At 50.7% G+C, this 17,478-nt stretch overlaps 1 protein-coding gene across 1 annotated transcript; it reads left to right on the forward strand.

Annotated features, from left to right (window-relative positions):
• The first annotated feature begins 385 nt into the window (after positions 1–385).
• nedd9 (neural precursor cell expressed, developmentally down-regulated 9) lies at positions 386–17,103 on the forward strand. Its single transcript, XM_028963786.1, has 7 exons — positions 386–624; positions 8,194–8,541; positions 13,280–13,381; positions 13,471–13,578; positions 14,507–15,679; positions 16,061–16,150; positions 16,232–17,103. Exons 1-7 carry the CDS (start codon positions 613–615, stop codon positions 16,760–16,762), a joined length of 2,364 nt encoding a protein of 787 aa, XP_028819619.1. The 5' UTR covers positions 386–612; the 3' UTR covers positions 16,763–17,103.
• The last annotated feature ends 375 nt before the right edge of the window (positions 17,104–17,478 follow it).

The raw sequence follows: 17,478 nt of genomic DNA on the forward strand, positions 1-17,478 counted from the left end.
ACTAGGCCACTAGCACCAGTCTAAAAGTGTAATAACACTGATTAAAAAATGAAAGCGGTAATGACTTTGATCTTGATATGTAGACACGTGCCTTCCTCTCGCCCAACTCTGTACACTAATGAATGATCTCCTACAGGCAAAAGTCTGGAAATTTGGCAATAAACTGTTCAGATGAATTAACATTTGATCAGCGTTGAGACGCGATCAAGTCCAGAACGGGCAGAATTGTGACCAGTCTGTTAACCAGGTCCGGCATGACGTAATGGCGTTGTGATGAGTGGGCGGGGCACGTCCCGAGCTGACCAATGGCGCGCGCGTTATGCAAATGAGCCGGGCAGGTCGTTTCTGTAGCGCCGTCCTTCGCGCCGCAGACTCGGAAGACCGAACTCGGCGCCCGTCGCGCTTCTGCCTGTTTATTTTTTATTTTTTTCTTATTTTTTCCGCCCCTTTCTCCGCGAACGCCTGATGACCTCGGCATGATCTTCTAATCACCTTCGAAGCCAGGCGACCGGGGTTCCGCCTTCCGATGCGCTTCTCCTAACCGGATCTTTTTATTCCACTTTTTTCTTTTTTCTTTCCCGTCCCAGGAGAAGACGACAGCAGACGCTCAAAATGAAGCACAAAGTAAGTTGCCGGCGCGTACTCAGCCCAGCTGCGGAGTAACGGGGTCCGGGGTCCTTCTCGGGGGTTTATTACGCGCCGGCCCGTTAAACGGCGGTGGTTCACCGCGGTTCTGCCACGGAGTCTCCTTTTATATATATATATATATATATATATATATATATATATATATATATATAAAAAGTATGTATGAAGATGTATGCCGCTACTGTTACAGAAGGTTCCTTTGCAAGTCGCGGAGGAGGAGGTGGGCAGCATGTCGGTTTTCGCGGCCCTTAACATTCCTGGACGGAAATGTCTCCTTTTCGTCTCCTTCACACTATCTGAGGAATGCGGGGCGCTTGGCAGGATGGGGCTGTTTAGCTCGGGCCAAGTTGTGTGGATTCCTGTACCGTACCAAACCCGGAGCCCGGGTCACGGTGCCATGTAAAGAAGGCCTGGAGTCTGTAGAGGGTTGCTGTAAGGGGTCAGAGGTCATGGTACCGTGTAAAGAAGGCCTGGAGTCTGTAGAGGGTGGCTGTAAGGGGTCAGAGGTCATGGTAGCATGTAAAGAAGGCCTGGAGTCTGTAGAGGGTGGCTGTAAGGGGTCAGAGGTCATGGTACCATTACCCGGCACCGGAGCCCCGGTCATGGTGCCACATAAAGAAGGCCGGGAGTCTGTAGAGGGCGGCTGTCGGGGTCAGAGGTCACTCCCACAGGGTGTGTTATCTCTGTGGAAAGCCAATATTTGTCACCACAACAGAGAGAGCAGGTTCTTATTGGAGGTGTATTTTATGCGCTTATGCAAATGAGACTTATGGTGAAAAATTTTATATATATATATATATATATATATATATATATATATATATAATTTTTTTTTTTTTTTTTTTTTTTTAGTTTGACAAAAAAAAGCTGAGGTCAAATCCACATGTTCTGACCTCTTGAGGCTTGTGTCCCAGCTTTGGTTGAATATTTACGAAACGCGTCAGGTGAAATGCACCACTTTGCCACTGATGAATTATTTATGGAACTTGATGTTACCTCTTTGCCCTGTTATTCATTTACATTTACAGCATTTACCAGACGCCCTTATCCAGAGCGCCTTACAATCAGTATTATAGGGACGGTCCCCCTCAGGGTTAAGTGTCTTGCTCAGGGACATGATGGTAGTAAGTGGGGTTTGAACGGTAGTAAAGGGTCGAGTGTGTTGCCCACTAGGCTGCCACCCTTCGCCGTACCATGCGGAAGAGGCTCATGTGATCCTCTGGTCTTTTTGCTTGCCTGCCCTCACGAAGGTCACGCAGAAGAGGGGCTTCCGTGATGTGCGCGGCGGTGTTTTTCCGTCAGGTGCGCAGGTGTTAACCGAGGTCCTGTCGTGACCCCCCCCCCCCCCCCCTGCCTTTCCAAACCTCCACCCAGAAGCCTTCAACAGGAAGTCATGATTTAGCCGCCTCGGGTGGTGTTTTCGATCTCCTTCCTCGGAGTTGCACACAGCAACGCGACAGACAGGAACACTCCTGGCCTTGTTCCGGCGTTCCTTTAAGGCTTACGTAACCTGGCTCGTATCGCTTCTCCGCCACAATAAAGTGTGATTTAAAAAAAAAAAAAAAAAAACGAAACTTTCTGGGATTTTTCTTTTTTTATTTTTTTTTATGGGTTCAGGTTCCAGGCTGAAGTCCAAGGAGAGCGAGGGAGGGAGGGAGGGAGGAGAGTACGCCAACATTGTTCTCAGTGTTGGTGATTGAAGAGGGAGGGTGGAGACTGTGTTGAAAGGAAAGGGGAGGGGTGTGGGGGTGTGGCTTTGGAGGGGTATGGGAAGTCGGAGGCGGAGCCGGACGCGGCGGTTCCCCACCTGAAGAAAGCGCAGCCTGTCCACAGGCCGGTTTATTTCACCAAACCCGTTCCCACGTCGCTTCTGCACACTCCCGTTTTCACCTCTCTGGCAGGATGCGTTTACATTTGCAGCATTTACCAGACGCCCTTATCCAGAGCCATTTACAATCAGTAGTTACAGGGACAGTCCCCCCCTGGAGACACTCAGGGTTAAGTGTCTTGCTCAGGGACACAATGGTAGTAAGTGGGATTTGAACCTGAGTCTTCTGGTTCGTAGGCGAGTGTGTTATCTGCTAGGCTACTAGCACCCAGCGCCTTTTCACTGAGACCGTTGTCCAAAATGTGGACTTCACCGCAGGCAGGCAGAAACGGCCACAGTGGTGCAGGCAGAGCCACGGACGCCGTCGTCTTATTTTATCTGTCTGTCTCTTCCTTACTCGCGTCCACCACCATCATTGGCGACTATTCCCAATTTTACACCAATTTATTTCTGTAAAGCCAATAGGCTTACTGATGTGACATAGCAAAGTGCTCAGTGCCTTATATAGCACCATGAAAGTAGGGCCCTTGATGCAGGTGTACTTTCCGGACGCTGCGGTCCATGGGCTTTTTCCCAAAATGCTTGTTGTTGCTGTTACCTTGGAAGGAATGCAGATCTGTTATCAATGCCTCCCCGGAGCGCTCCGCCAAACCCTGAATGGACAAAAGGCGTCCCTCCCTCCCTCCCTCCCTCCCGTCGGGCCCAGAGCATTACCATTTGAAAATGTCCAGCGGGGAGAGACTGACAGCATTGTCACCAGCCACAATGAGAGCCACTACTGCCCCGTTCGACCCTCTGATGAAGGGCATTTCACGCCTGCCGAAGGTCAAACATTTGACTGGCTGATTGGAGATGTTCTGGCCCAGCGTGACGGGGGGCCGGTTTCCTGCTGAGGAGCGGGTCTGTTGCCGCCGGCCGCCATCACCTGGGCCGACAGTATGAATAAATAATACAATTAATATTCAAATATTGAGTTGTTGATGACGTTCCAGGTGATTAAACTTCTGGACAGGCAAATCCTCCCCCGCCTTGATCTCCATACCCTGCCACGTCGTTCCCAGCTCGTGCACGTTCTGTTGCGTCACAGTGAGCTGACGCTGACAAATCTGTCATGCCGTGGTTGTGCAATCCGACGTGGACGCAAGAGCCCGTAATCCTGGTGGTGGGTGGGAGGTTATTAATATTATCTAACGGAGGTTAAAAATCTATACCCCGATTGCGTAAGAGTAATCCTTCGGGGATGTCCTTTGGGTCAGATGCTCAATCCGTGGCGTCTCTGGCTAGATTAACACCTTTATTCCTTCATAAATCGATTTTAGAATCAAACGACCCGGAGAAGTGGAAATAAAATCAAATGACAAAGTTTTACAGATCTTACAATCTACAAGAATGGTTGTAGGTTTGTAGAGAATCTATGCACAGTTCTTCGGGGACGTGGGCGTGTCTGAGGGCGTGGCTGGTTCCTTTAGGAGCAGGAGAGCAGATTAGAGCATGTAAGCGCATCGGTTGTGATGAAGCAGTTCTGGAAAACGGCATCCGCTTTCTTCACCTTTCATCTCCATCAGACAGCTTCCATCTTTTGGGGGCAGAGGAGGCCTAGCGGTTAAGGAAGCGGCCCTGCAATCAGAAGGTTGCCGGTTCGAATCCCGATCCGCCAAGGTGCCACTGAGCAAAGCACCGTCCCCACACACTGCTCCCCGGGTGCCTGTCATGGCCGCCCACTGCTCACCAAGGGTGATGGGTTAAATGCAGAGGACAAATTTCACTGTGTGCACCGTGTGCTGTGCTGCTGTGTATCACATGTGATAATCACGTCACTTTCTCACTTTCTTTTCTGTCAGACGGACAGCGGCGTAAAAAGTCTTCGGTGACGCAGTAATCAGCGTCTCTGATTAATCCCATCAATGGCGTTCTCTGAAGCAAGGGCTGATTCTGTCACCGTGTGTGTGTGTGTGTGTGAAGTGTGTGCTGATTCATAGAATACAGGAAACTGAGTGTGCTGCAAATTTACGATCAGATCGTGTTTCTCAATTTTTTTTATTTTTTATTTTTTTATTTTTTTGCCGTTTAAAAACGGCACCCACCTCTGTTGCGAAAAACGAAATTACTCACGGTGTTAACAAGCCACCCAGACGTTGTGGAAAGAGTCCAGGCCTTTTTAAAAAAAGACCGGTATGAGGTTACACGTTTTCCTTGAAGCCTTTCACACGGCCCATTTATTTGGACTTTTTTTTCCTCTCAGCCACCCAGCGGGATGGGCCATGCGAAGTCATCGGGTCTTCATTATCGTCATTACCATAATTATGTTCTATATTTACCTTTTTTTGCGAAATGAGGGCGCTGGAGTGTGCCGGTACACCGTGTCTGCCCCTCATCTCCCTGCCGGGGACCCAGCTTGACGCGGACTGTCCCGAATGTTCGCTGCGCCTCGTTAAATTGCAACGAGATTACGCCACGTCCCCAGGACAGGACCGGGGCTGCACCCAGTGCTCTTGGAGGTCTGCCCGAGGGTACAGAGTTACGCTAGGTTGGGATTTTTAGGATGTCGGCAGCCAAATTTTATACGGGCCCAGTCACCTTTTATTAATGTGAGCGCCAACGCCACCCAATGAGAACGTACCAGGGTCGAAAGGCGGAGTTCCTGCTCTGCAGTGTGACCTTTTAGCTGGGCTAATATGAACATCTCTGCCTGAAGAGGTAGTAATATTGCATGGCTTCCCTTTATTCGTCATGAAAGAATAAATAAATAAAGTGAAGTGATTGTCACATGTGATACACAGCAGCACAGCACACAGTGCACACAGTGAAATTTGTCCTCTGCATTTAACCCATCACCCTGAGTGAGCAGTGGGCAGCCATGACCGGCGCCCGGGGAGCAGTGTGTGGGGACGGTGCTTTGCTCAGTGGCACCTCAGTGGCACCTTGGCGGATCGGGATTCGAACCGGCAACCTTCTGATTACGGGGCTGCTTCCTTAACCGCTAGGCCGCCACTGAAGGGCACAGATGCAACTCTGTCCAAGCCGGATGACTGATTATGGATATGCGCTACCAGCGAGAAGATGGGACGCCCCTACCCTGTGGCGGTTATGGAGACTAAGATGGATCGCCTCTTTTTACCTTCGTGGCGGCTTCGTCCACTGTCGCCGTCATCAAAAACTGCATGATGCTCATCAACGCGAGTGAGCGATAAGAAAGCATGAACCGTCAGGACTGTTAAGGTGGCGGAGAGAAGGCGAGATCTTTTTCTTATTATTACACAACCTCACATTTCTTATTTCATAGTCGTGTCTCTTCAGCTTTGATCTATAATGTAGGAAAAAAAAAATGCAAGACCCATAAATGAGTAGGTGCGTCCAAACTTTCGACTGGTGGCGTACGTGCTACTTAATGTGACATCGTAGCTGCCAATAGAGGTGATAAAGATGCATTTAGATGTGATTAGTGAGATTTTAAAGAAAGTTTGACACCCTTAACGTTTAAATGTTGCATTTTGTCCTGTGCAACATGATAAACTTGTTATTAATAAAAAGATATGTGCATTAAATTGATATGTATTGAGAAGTAGCTGCCAAGATAATTTGTCATAATATGTTTATTCTACATGATTAAGGGGACGATTTAAGATCGTGAGAACCTCTGGCCTCCATACTGAACACCTCATTGGATCCCCGTGACTAAACGTTGGGTTCCGTCTCCAGGCCGCCAGGCAAACGGCAAACACGTGTGTTTACGAGCAAGTCGGCAATGGCTGATTAAGTCACCATATTGTGACTAAGCCCCTGTTTGTGCTGCGGGTGAGTTCATGTTTGGGCACACCTGCGCCGATTACAGGCCGACCACGGCACGGCACAAACAAGGACAAGCAGCACCTGCCCCTGGTGACCAGGACTTCAAACGAAGACGCCCTCCCGGTGTCTTTGCGAGAGTCTCACACAAGGACGAGCGTCTTTTTCGTTGTTTAAAACCACGCATCATGACATGGGGGTGGCTTTCAAACGGAACGTGTTAATAATAATAATATCGGATAATATCTATATATATACATTTGTCTCTGCAGTTTATTGCAATGAGCGCTATTCATAACAGGAAGCTGGGTTTATGTGGGTGCCTGAGGTGTGAAGGTGACTTTTTTTTTTTTTTTTTTTTCTGATAATGTTTGTGTGTTTGTGTGTCATCGTCACTCTTAGGTCAGATACGTTACTAGTTTATTAATACAATATGATATTTGCCGCTCGCTGTTGTAAGCGATGCGTATGGACTACAGGCCGTAAACTGCGGTACGGTCGCAGAACAGGCGATGTAGGGTTACATAAGCCCGGCGTGCCAGTGCCGCGTTGCCATCTGTGTGGAATTTATTTGTTCTCCCTTTTGTTCGCTTGGGCTTCCCACAGACTAAAGACTCGATGGATCATTGGGCTTAGAATAAAGAATCCACGTTCTGCACAAAATCCACACCAGCCAAACCGAATGACCGTTCTGCTCGTCATATTTCAGAGAGCTTTTTGCTCACTTTTTAAAATTTTTCGTCCTTGTTGTCATCGGGTTTGATCTCGTGCCGTAGCGCTTTGTTGCGCTCGTTATTTTTTCCCTCCCCAAAATGCTCACCTTGTTCGTTCATTTCTTGTTCCGTTGGACGTGACCTTTCGAGGTCAAGTTCAAGCACGCGGTTTGCTGCTCGGCCGAACCGTTGGCCATTGTGATGGCAGGAGGGGAGGGGGGGGGTGGTGTTGCTGTGGGTGGCCAAGGCAACGCAGCGAGGCGGCGGCGGGCCCCGCCAGACACGCGGTGGGAGATAATGGGGCTGTTTTGAAAAGCGACGTTCACGTGGGAACCATTTTAATCTCCGCTGGTTTGGGGATGGCTGGAGTCTGCAGGGATGCACTTAAGGAGAAGGAGAAGCTTCCTGGTTCTCACAACGCTTCCACGACAGATAATGGCCGCCTGAGCGACAGATAGATTAAAAAAAAAAAAAATTTAATTTCCAGATGAAAGACCTTTTGCAGAAGCGTCTCGGACCGTTTTATTTGTCTTCCTGTAGAAATGTAATGTTTGGAATGAATTTATCAGATGTGATGCAGAGAGGAGGCACCACAGAGTAGAAAATATGCAACAATAAGAAGAACGAAAATGGTCTTGATTACGGTCTGACCTGGATTTTTTTTTTTTTTTTTTTTTTTAACCACGTGGTACTTCTATTGATAGGAGGAACCTTGTGAGAAGTTTCTAGTACCGCAGTGTTTTGATGGCGATGGGAGGGGAGGCGTGGGCTCGTCGTCTCTTATGCAGATCTGGGACACTTTCCTCTGCTTCGTGCTAAAAAAGGAAACGTCGTTTTTTTTTTTTTTTTCGTGTTCCGTTATCTGGAAGCTTTGATAGTGGCACATAAACCATTTGGTGGCCACAGTGACGCGGACGCCCGTGGGAAAGAGTCGCTTCTGCGTCACCCCGAATTGAGTCTGAACAAGACGTGAACAAAGAGGCCAAAGGTCATAATGTGAAATTGTTCTTCCCGTCTCATTTCTTGTTTTTCCCCCACTTGGCTTCATGTCATACACTATATTAATTGGGAGTCATTTTGGAGAATTAATAAACTTTTATATATATATATATATATATATATATATATATATATATTATACATTTGAAGAAAGCTCTAGAAGCACTTTTTTTTCGCCATATATATGTGTAGTAATTGTGAAACTTGTCTGCTTTGCAGAACCTGATGGCGAAGGCCTTGTATGACAACGTGCCAGAGTCCCCAGAAGAGCTGGCTTTCCGGAAGGGGGACATCTTGACCGTCATCGAACAGAACACCGGCGGTTTGGAGGGCTGGTGGCTGTGCTCCCTCCATGGACGCCAGGGCATCGCCCCGGGCAACCGTCTCAAGCTGCTCATTGGGCCGATGTTCGACAGCCCCCACCCGGCGTTCCCGACGCAGGGCTCCTCGCAGGGCCTGTACCAGATCCCGCCGTCCCAGCAGAGCGTGTACCAGGTGCCCCCCGGCCAGGACATCTACCAGATTCCGCCGAGAAGCGTGCTGGCCGCGGACGCAGCCCCGGCAAAGGTAAAGGTCCGAGGCCGTTCACCGTGACCTGCGCCGACGTGACCGGGCAGATTGGACAGATAATGAGAGAACCTGGTTATGGGCGAGAGGGACACAATTCAATTACAGGCATCTGCTGACCCGGTGGAACAGGCGCTGCCACCGCCACAACCAGACACACACTGTACGCTTTTTACGGGCGGAAATTTATGAGCTGCGTGACCAGCCAGAGGCTTCCTGGCACCTAAAAATGTGGACGGGCTGTGCCGTGCCCTGCCCTGTCCTTCCGAGCTCATAGGGTGTGTGTCCCATTCTGGTCCACTGTTTTATCCCTGTTGGTGGAACCGCTGTTTTCTGCTTAGGGAAGCCACAAAAAGGGCCGCGAATGGAAGGCTGGCTGGTGTAAAAACAAACAGCTTCTCGTCGGCAATGTTTTCACCGGACGTCCAGCGAAGTTGGGTCACGGAGCGCTCTGAATTTTCGCGTAGTTTTCATGTATTTTCACAAAGACGCTTACAGGTACCCTGACGTTAATTTATTCTTATTTTTTTAATTTAGGACTTAGTGGTCCCCTAATAGAGTGTCCGAAGTGTCTTTCTGAGATTACAGCCACTTTGATCCAGTCCCACAGTGAGGTTTCCCCAGGACGCGCCGTTTCGCCGTCTGTAGCTTTAAATGCTAATGAGGAGGTGAGCGGCCTATCGAAGTGAGCGGGCATTCGCCAGCCACCATTCGCCGGCCACAATGTTTGCCGCTGACAGGAGGCCATGTCTGCGTTTTTCCAGAAAAAAAAATCCAATTAATCCGCTGGCGTGACGCGTAACCAAAAAAAGAAAATACATTCGTGCGCGTTTTCAACTCTCCAAACGGCAAGTCACAATGGCCAAAGCACTCTTTACACCTTTCATCGTTTCTAGCCACTGCAGGACCGTAGACGGACTGAGGCAACTCGTATTAATGTTAAATAATCTCACAAAGTCATGATAAAAGTCATCACCTCCGAATGGCAATTTCCTCGTAATTACACGAAGAGCCTTGTTTGCTATGGGGACGGTGTGACACGCACCCAGTTCACATTCCTGAGGTGTCCTTGAACATGTGGATCACGGGTCGAAAAAACAAATCTGGCCCCCCTCCCTCTGATAAGAAGACGGCCTCCTATGAAAGCGGCGTCACCGGCGAGATAATGCGGATTTATCTCGGCGCGCAACGCGGCCATTGGCAGGTCGGCCTCGGTGAGTAAGCGAGGCCGCAGATTACGAAGGCTCCGCCTCTGGAATGGGGCGGTTGTAATTGCCGCTTGGTTTTCGCAGGAAGGCCCTAACGATCGGCCCACGCCGCGCTTTGTTGCGCCAACACGCGGCAGGCGCCAGGTTCGAGCCGCGTGATTCGCCGCGCAGGAAGTTTGTTGAGCCGCCGGGTTCCCTGATGGCGGGGTAAAAATGCGCATTGAGGTGCAGGGATTTCGGAGAGGCTTCTTGGTGCCTACTCGTCCGCTTACGGTGCCGGTTATGTGGATGCTGAGGAATTGTCGCTGCAAGCGGGGAGCTTTTTCGCTTCAGGCGGCCCCTGCGGAAGTTGAACATTTTTGTAACGCGGTCTAGTTAATGCGGCTGCAGAGCGGGCAGAATGCGCTCGGAACGCTGCAGACTGCGGCTTTTGCGAACGTTGCGGTGGCATGTCTGCCGTGCTCCGGGCAGATAATCAGATCAAATCGACTCCGAAAACCGCGAAGAAGGCAGGGACCAAACCGTTTCCCCCTTCCACCGTTGAAACGCTGCCATTCGAGGGGAAGTGAGATTAATTGACATTTTACGGCATTTACCAGACGCCCTTTTCCAGAGGGCGTAGTTACAGGGACAGTCCCCCCCCCCTGGAGACGCTCAGGGTTAAGTGTCTTGCTCAGGGACACAATGGTAGTAAGTGGGGTTTGAACCTGGGTCTTCTGGTCCATAGGCGAGTTTGTTACCCGCTAGGCTACCAACACCCTACATTAGATGAATTCTACGGCGCCAACCGACTCCACGAAGCCTGGCCCTCAGTCCGCTGCGTCCCCGAACAGCCTTAACGGCGCTTTTATACACCAGGACCGCCAGCAGAGCGAGCTGGAACAGAGCGACTCGGTGTGAGGTTGGCGGCTCCTGGCTCAGTGCATTGCGCCCCTGTCCCTGGCCGACCCCCATTCACGGCCTCGGGCGGCTGGGCCTGTCCCATGGGAGGGGAGGGGGGCGAACGCCTCGCAAAACGACCTCAGCGTTTGAGACCCAGTGAGGCAAAGTGGCTGAAAAGAGTGTTTTTGCTGAAAATAGGACATGGGGCGTTGAGTGTTATGAGATGACCGTACAAGTCTTTATTTTAGACGTGCCCCCCCCTCCATGAGTCAAGGGGTGAATCACAAGGACCCTGCAAGCCTCTTATCAACTCCGCGCAGGTTACGCTCACTTCCTCCCGTCTCGCCCCGGTCGGGGGGGGGGGGAAGCCAGCTCCTTCTTTGGCCCTTTCCGTCGCCACGGGATCGTTCAGCAAACATACCGCGACTTGAACGGCCATGAGCGCTAGTCCGTTGCGCGGCACGACGGGACCGACCGACACCCTGTCTAAGGAACAGACTGTGGTCTGTCTGAAACGTTCCCAGAGGCAGATAAGACGATTATGTTTCCGCTGCTTTCCGCCATTGTCTGGACCATTGTGAGCCGAGTGACAAATTTTGGAGCAGATTTTTTTTTTTTAACAATGCATATTAATCACCAAATAAACAGTTGTCCCAGGGTGCCAGCATTCTAATTGTACCACAGAACATTAATAATTGAAATGATCCGTCCTCCTCCTCACATTGTTGCCTTTTTCAGGGCCATGCGTGTTGTGTGGGAACTTAATACATTATTATTTGTTAGTGCTGGGCAACGATTAAATATTTTAATGAAATTTAACCATGGTGGATCACATTGTTGCACTCACCATTCCGTTATTAATAAATCTTTATTCACAATGAAATTTTTAGGTTAAGTTGCCGACCGCTTATCGTTTCATTTGACGGTCAGAAACGTCCGTGCGGCGGTTGGATCTCTGGACGGGGACCCTTGCCTCGCTGCTGGGTTACTGTTGAGGTTACTCGGTGCCACTCCCTAGTAGCTCGCTGGCAGAGGCCCGAGCAAAAGGACACAGCCGGCGGGTATAAAAAGATAACTTCCGTCTCCTTTCAACATTCATTAACCGCCGAACAGGAACGGCACGTAACCGCACTAACAAACCAGCAATTCATGTATCCCCTTTTAATCCGCATTTTAGCCTAGTTTGCAGTGGGAAAATGCAGGTGACGGGCGCCAATTCATAATCTTTCTTACGCATAACAAATGTGCTCGCCATGACGGGTCAACACGCCATACGTGTTACAGCAGTAACCTTCTCCTTGAGTTAAGACATGTTGGACCCAGATCAATCCCATTCAACTTGTGTGTGGCGGAATTTCGCGTTTATTCAGCCGCCGAATCCGTCCTGACGTCAACCTTCATGCTTTCGCACAGCGAAATAGAACGTACAGGCTTATATGCCCCCAGGGCGACGTTTACCCTGTGATGATGGCACCGTTGGAGTGGAGGAGGGCAAACAGAGTTGGAACCTGTTGGAACTGGAATGTAGACGGGGTGCCGACATCTACCTTCATCTGATCGGGCTCTCGCACTCTGCCTTGGATGTCCTACGGCTGGTTTATTGGAGGGCGTGTGCCCCCCCCCCCCAGCAGTCCAAATGTCCCTGGCGAATCCCTTGCTGGCAGGGGCAACCATTTTAACCCCAGCCAGGTGTGAGGAAGGATGGACTCCGGGCGGTAAAATGGCTCGGGGTGAACGTCTGTGTTAATTTTTGTGGGCTGATGTGACACCCGCCCACCATTTCCAGTGATACATATGTATGCCGGAACGCCAACGATGTACGTTAAGCCCCAACCCCCCACCCCTTCCCCACAGCGCTAAGGCAAGAATGCGCATGAGGGTGTTTATGGGACCCATCTGGTCACGGTGCATTTCTGTTGCCAGAAACCTTATTAATTAGGAATAGCCTAGATTGTGATGTTGTATTAATCGCTTTCTTCTACGGAAATGTTTGTTTGTTACCGCCAGCGGGACACGGAGACACAGAGACAAGAGTGTTTCAGCTCCTGCGCATGGTTCCCATTTTCCAGGCCTGTCGGTGAACCCCAAATGTTCTGGTGTGGTAAGGGTGGCGTGTCAGTGTGTGTTTGGGTATGGGAGAGGGGGGACTGAAGCCGTCCACACATTCCACTGTCTGTCCGACACACCAGTCCACGCTACCGCTCGGCATTCGTGGCAGGGATGTGAGGAGAGTTAACCGGAGTTAGCGGAGGGACGCCTTCCAAGGAAAACACCCCTCACTGCACTTACATCTCTTCCACCATTTCCTGTTGGTATTCGGCAAAGCTCACGTTCGCGGCTGCCATCTGAAACGGGCTGCGCGGCACCGCGACCACCGTGGCACGGTCGCTCCGTCGCGGCTGCAGCGGCGTTACCACATGCCTGGCGAGGCCCGCTCCAGCGACGGCCCTCGCCGAATTCCTGTTGATCACGCGGTCTGGAAGCAGGTCGGCGAACGGGGCCGATCCCGCGGCGCTGGGCGGCCGCTCCTGTCAGGCACTATTTGGCTGAGGGCAGGGTCATGTAAGGATCGAGCGGCGGGCGGGGTGTTTTCGGGACGCATGCATGAAAGGTTTCGGATTTATTTATTTATTTATTTTTCCCCTCAGGTTGTGACCCCGGTGCGAATGGGACAGTCCCATGTCTACAGTCCTGGACAACATTCGAATCATCAGGACCTTTACGACGTCCCTCCTGTACGACAGCAAGGGGTGAGCTGCTTTCTCCGACCGTTAAACCGTGTGATTTTTCCAAAATATTTTCTGAACGCAACTTCTATGACATTCCACCTGCACAACAGCTGGGACAGAAGGGAAATCTTCGCGGCCAAGGCGTGTACGACGTCCCCCCACCGAAGCAGGACGTCCAAGCACAAGGGGTCTACGACATTCCCGGCTCATCGCAGGGGGTAAGATGGTCCATTCCACGTACGAGAACCTGCAGACAACTCTGGCCGTTTATAACTCTACAGAGACTACAGTTGTGGTCAGACTTTCACGTCTAAAATTTCCTGTCCTTTTGTGTCTTATTACTGAAGGATTATTGTTTTTCCCCTTTGACTGGCGGTAGTCACTGCAAAAAAAAAAAAAAAGAAAGACGCTGTAGTGATTTTTATTGCTTTTCCCTGGTTAGTAAATTAAAGGGTGGCCTGGCAGTCTCGAGGAAGTGAAACCTCTCTCTCTGTCTCTCTCTCTCTCTCTCTCTCTCTCTCCCTGTCTCTCTGACTTCGAGCTCTCCAGCGAAGGAAAGTTGAGGACGGCATAATTGCTTTCCCGGCGCTTCACCGCGCTTCCCAGCGCAGTCCGGCCCAGTGCCGTGAGTTTGTTTGTAATAAACTGAAAAATGTGGGAACCTGTTATTTGCGTCGTCCGTAATTACAGTTCGGGGAGGCCTATCCCGAAGTGAGGCCTAAAGCTGGCTCCGGGCGCAGCGAAATCACTTACAGCCCGCTCAGCGTTACCGAGCCCCGTTTTCGTGGCGTGGTCCTCGTATGTCCAAATACGTATTAGACTGTCAAGTAGATGATTTGAAATGCTTGCACGCCTTTTTTTTTTTTTTCTGTGGGGAAAAAAAGAGAAAACAAGGGTAGAACACTGAGATCCGGTCATGCCATTCTGCTAATGGGCTTCAGTAGTCAAGTTTGCAAAACTTGCACGAAATATTGGTACATTTACAACATTTACCAGACGCCCTTATCCAGAGCAACTTGGGGTTAAGTGTCTTGCTCAGGGACACAATGGTAGTAAGTGGGATTTGAACCTGGCTCTTCTGGTTCACAGAAGGCTACTACCACCCTGATGTAACATTCGGCTTTAATGGTATGCTTGCTGTTGCAGATTTACTCCGTTCCTCCTTGCCGGAACAACCCCGTCCAAGAAGAGGGAAACTATGACTTCCCACAGCCTCACAGACCCAAGCAAGAAGGGATCTACGATGTACCTCCTCCTTCCCTGAACAAAGCCGCCCAGTGTTCCCACTCCAACTACGACTTTCCCTCCAGCTCGGAGTCTGTGACACACCGCGGCCTCAGCAGCAACGACGGCAGCAGTATATATGACGTACCCCCCAGCCAGCTGTCTTCGGGGGCGCAGAAAGACTTGTATGATGTTCCATGCGGAATGCGTCCACCTCCGTACCACAAGGTCCCCCCCGGGGGCGAGAAGGATCGCAACAAGGGCATTTATGACGTCCCCCAGCAGGACGTCCGGTTGCTGGGGGACGTGACGGATGGCGTGAACCGCCTGTCCTTCTCCAGCACTGGCAGCAGTATGTCCACCTCCTCGTCCTCCACTGGGTCCCCCTCGGACAGCCGTCTGGCGCTGGACCTGGACTCGGCCATGCAGAGGCTGTGCCGGTTGCAACAAGCTGTCGAGTCTTCGTCCTCCACCCTCCTGGCTCTTGCGGCCTCCCCCCATTGGAGGACATTCCCATTCATGGAGCGCCACGCTAACGAGGTCCGCATAGCCCTGGAGTGGGTCCGGGGGACGCTGGCCGACTTCCTGGTGTTCGGGAAGGGGGCGGCGGCCAACGCCACGGCCCTGTCCGATAACAGCCTTCACAACAAGCTGAGGAGGCAGCTGCAGCGGCTGGAAGACTCCCACCAGATCCTCGGCCAGACCTTCCAGGCTCTGGAGGCCTGCGGGTGGTCTCTCAACATACTCGCTGGTACCATGAGGCCTCAGAACAAAAGCGACGACCTGGACCGCTTCGTCATGGTGGCACGGACGGTTCCGGATGACGCCAAGCAGCTGGCCTCTACGGTCGGGGGCAACGCCGAGTTGCTTTTCAGAAGAGCTCCTGTCGAGGGGTCATACCTACGGAGCCCGGGCGACAATGGGGTTGGTATTGTCCAACCCATTACCCATAGTTCCACAGACAATGAAAACTATGGCGGTCGTACCAAACCTTTCCCTGTACCAACTGGCCTCGGCCAAGACAAGGACAGCATGAGCAACAGTGAAAAGTGCGTCAAGAGTTGGATGGAAGATTATGATTACGTCCATCTACAGGTAAGAGACAGTCCAATGACTCAACAAAATGGCTAATAAAGAATTTATTCATTGAATTTCGAGCTCATCGTTTCTCCGATCCCTGAGAGTAAAACTGTAAACGCCGGTAATGGTAAACTTTGGGCGGTTAAGCCATTCGTCCTTCGTCCTAATGGTCCCATTACGGTCCCAGGCCTGGTCTTTAATGCAAAGCCTGGCTTTCCTCTCCTCGTCCATCTGTTTGTCCACAAAGCAGGGAAATGCGAGCGCTTCGATTCAATTATGCCTGTTTCATGCTCCGGCACCGAGTTGGGTTTGAGGTCAACAGCCACATTAGTGCACGAGCATGCAAGAATAGCGCTGGCTACGGAATATGAACCTCACGCGGCTTTTTGTCGCCAGGGTAAGGAGGAGTTTGAGAGACAACAGAAGGAGCTGTTGGATAAAGAGAACATCATTAAGCAAAACAAGGTCCATCTGGAGCAAGAACAGGTAGGGTTCTTACCGTAGGCATTTCAAAGGCGTATGAATGGAGCGTTAGACAGATCTGTGAAACATTCTGTCTTTTTGCAGCTTAAACAGTTCAAGGAACTTGAGCAGGAAGTGATCAAGCCGGTAGAAAACGACATCACACAGTGGATTTCGCATCAGCACCCGTCCGGCTCCTCTTCGGATCCTGTTGGAGGCGGGGCCCATTTGTGTGGGCGGGACCGGCAGCTGCTCGGCTTCTACTCGGAGCAGTGTGAGCAGCACTTCGTCACCCTTCTCAACGCCATCGACGCCTTCTTCGGCTGCGTGGCCGCCGGCCAGCCTCCGCGGATCTTCGTGGCGCACAGCAAGTTCGTCATCCTCAGCGCCCACAAGCTGGTGTTCATCGGCGACACCCTGTCCCGGCAGGCCGGCACCCCCGAGGTGGCCAACCGGGTCATGAACTCGAGCAACGTCTTGTGCGACATGCTTAAAACGGTGGTGGGCGCCACCAAGACGGCCGCCCTCCACTACCCCAACACAGCCGCCGTGCAGGAAATGGTGGATCGTGTCGCCGAGCTCTCCCATCAGGCCCAGCAGTTCAAAACACAGCTTCACCAGATGGCTTCCTTATAAAGCCCTATGTGTAGCATAGATCAGATATCCTCAAAATGTATGTTGTTCTTGTACATAGTGTATTATTATCTGTAAATAATTGGCTATATTTTTGTGTAGATTTTATATAATTATGCTATAAATATATATATTAAATAACTGCTTTTTGTAGAATGGCACACGTTCTCCATAACATTCCTGATCGTTCCCGAGCACCTTATTTCATTCCCAGTTGTAGATCCAAGACGTACACTGCTTGCCGCTAATGAATGTAGGTCTTTGTGCAAGTCCCCTTGATGTTGTGTTCACCTTTGTGCTCTGGGTGGGGTTGTAACTAAGTAAAGGATCGTTCCTCGGCTTTATCGCTGTCTTTTTTTTTTTTTTTTCTCATGGAATCGTTTCAGGTTGGAACATAGGGCCACCTTTGGTCTCGTGTTTACCGTCATTTTTACTGCGCACACACGCGTTAATCGCAGGGGCGCTCGGTGAACGTCCTCGGCTTTGTTCAGATGTTAAAGTTGTGAAATGAGCAGTCTTTTGAACAACGTGCCGGTAGAAGGCCTCGGTTCCCTTACTATCCAGTTACGTAAGTTGAACTCATCACTGTCTGTGTGGAGATCTATGAGATGAACGTAGCTTTTCTGCCCACACGGTGTAATTAAAAGGGAATTTTTCGCAGCGGATGATCCTCAAAAACGAAAGATGAAAGGCCAGACTAAATGGATTTCTGTGTAATC

This window comes from Denticeps clupeoides, chromosome 20, assembly GCF_900700375.1.
Source record: "Denticeps clupeoides chromosome 20, fDenClu1.1, whole genome shotgun sequence".
NCBI classification, from domain to species: domain Eukaryota; kingdom Metazoa; phylum Chordata; class Actinopteri; order Clupeiformes; family Denticipitidae; genus Denticeps; species Denticeps clupeoides.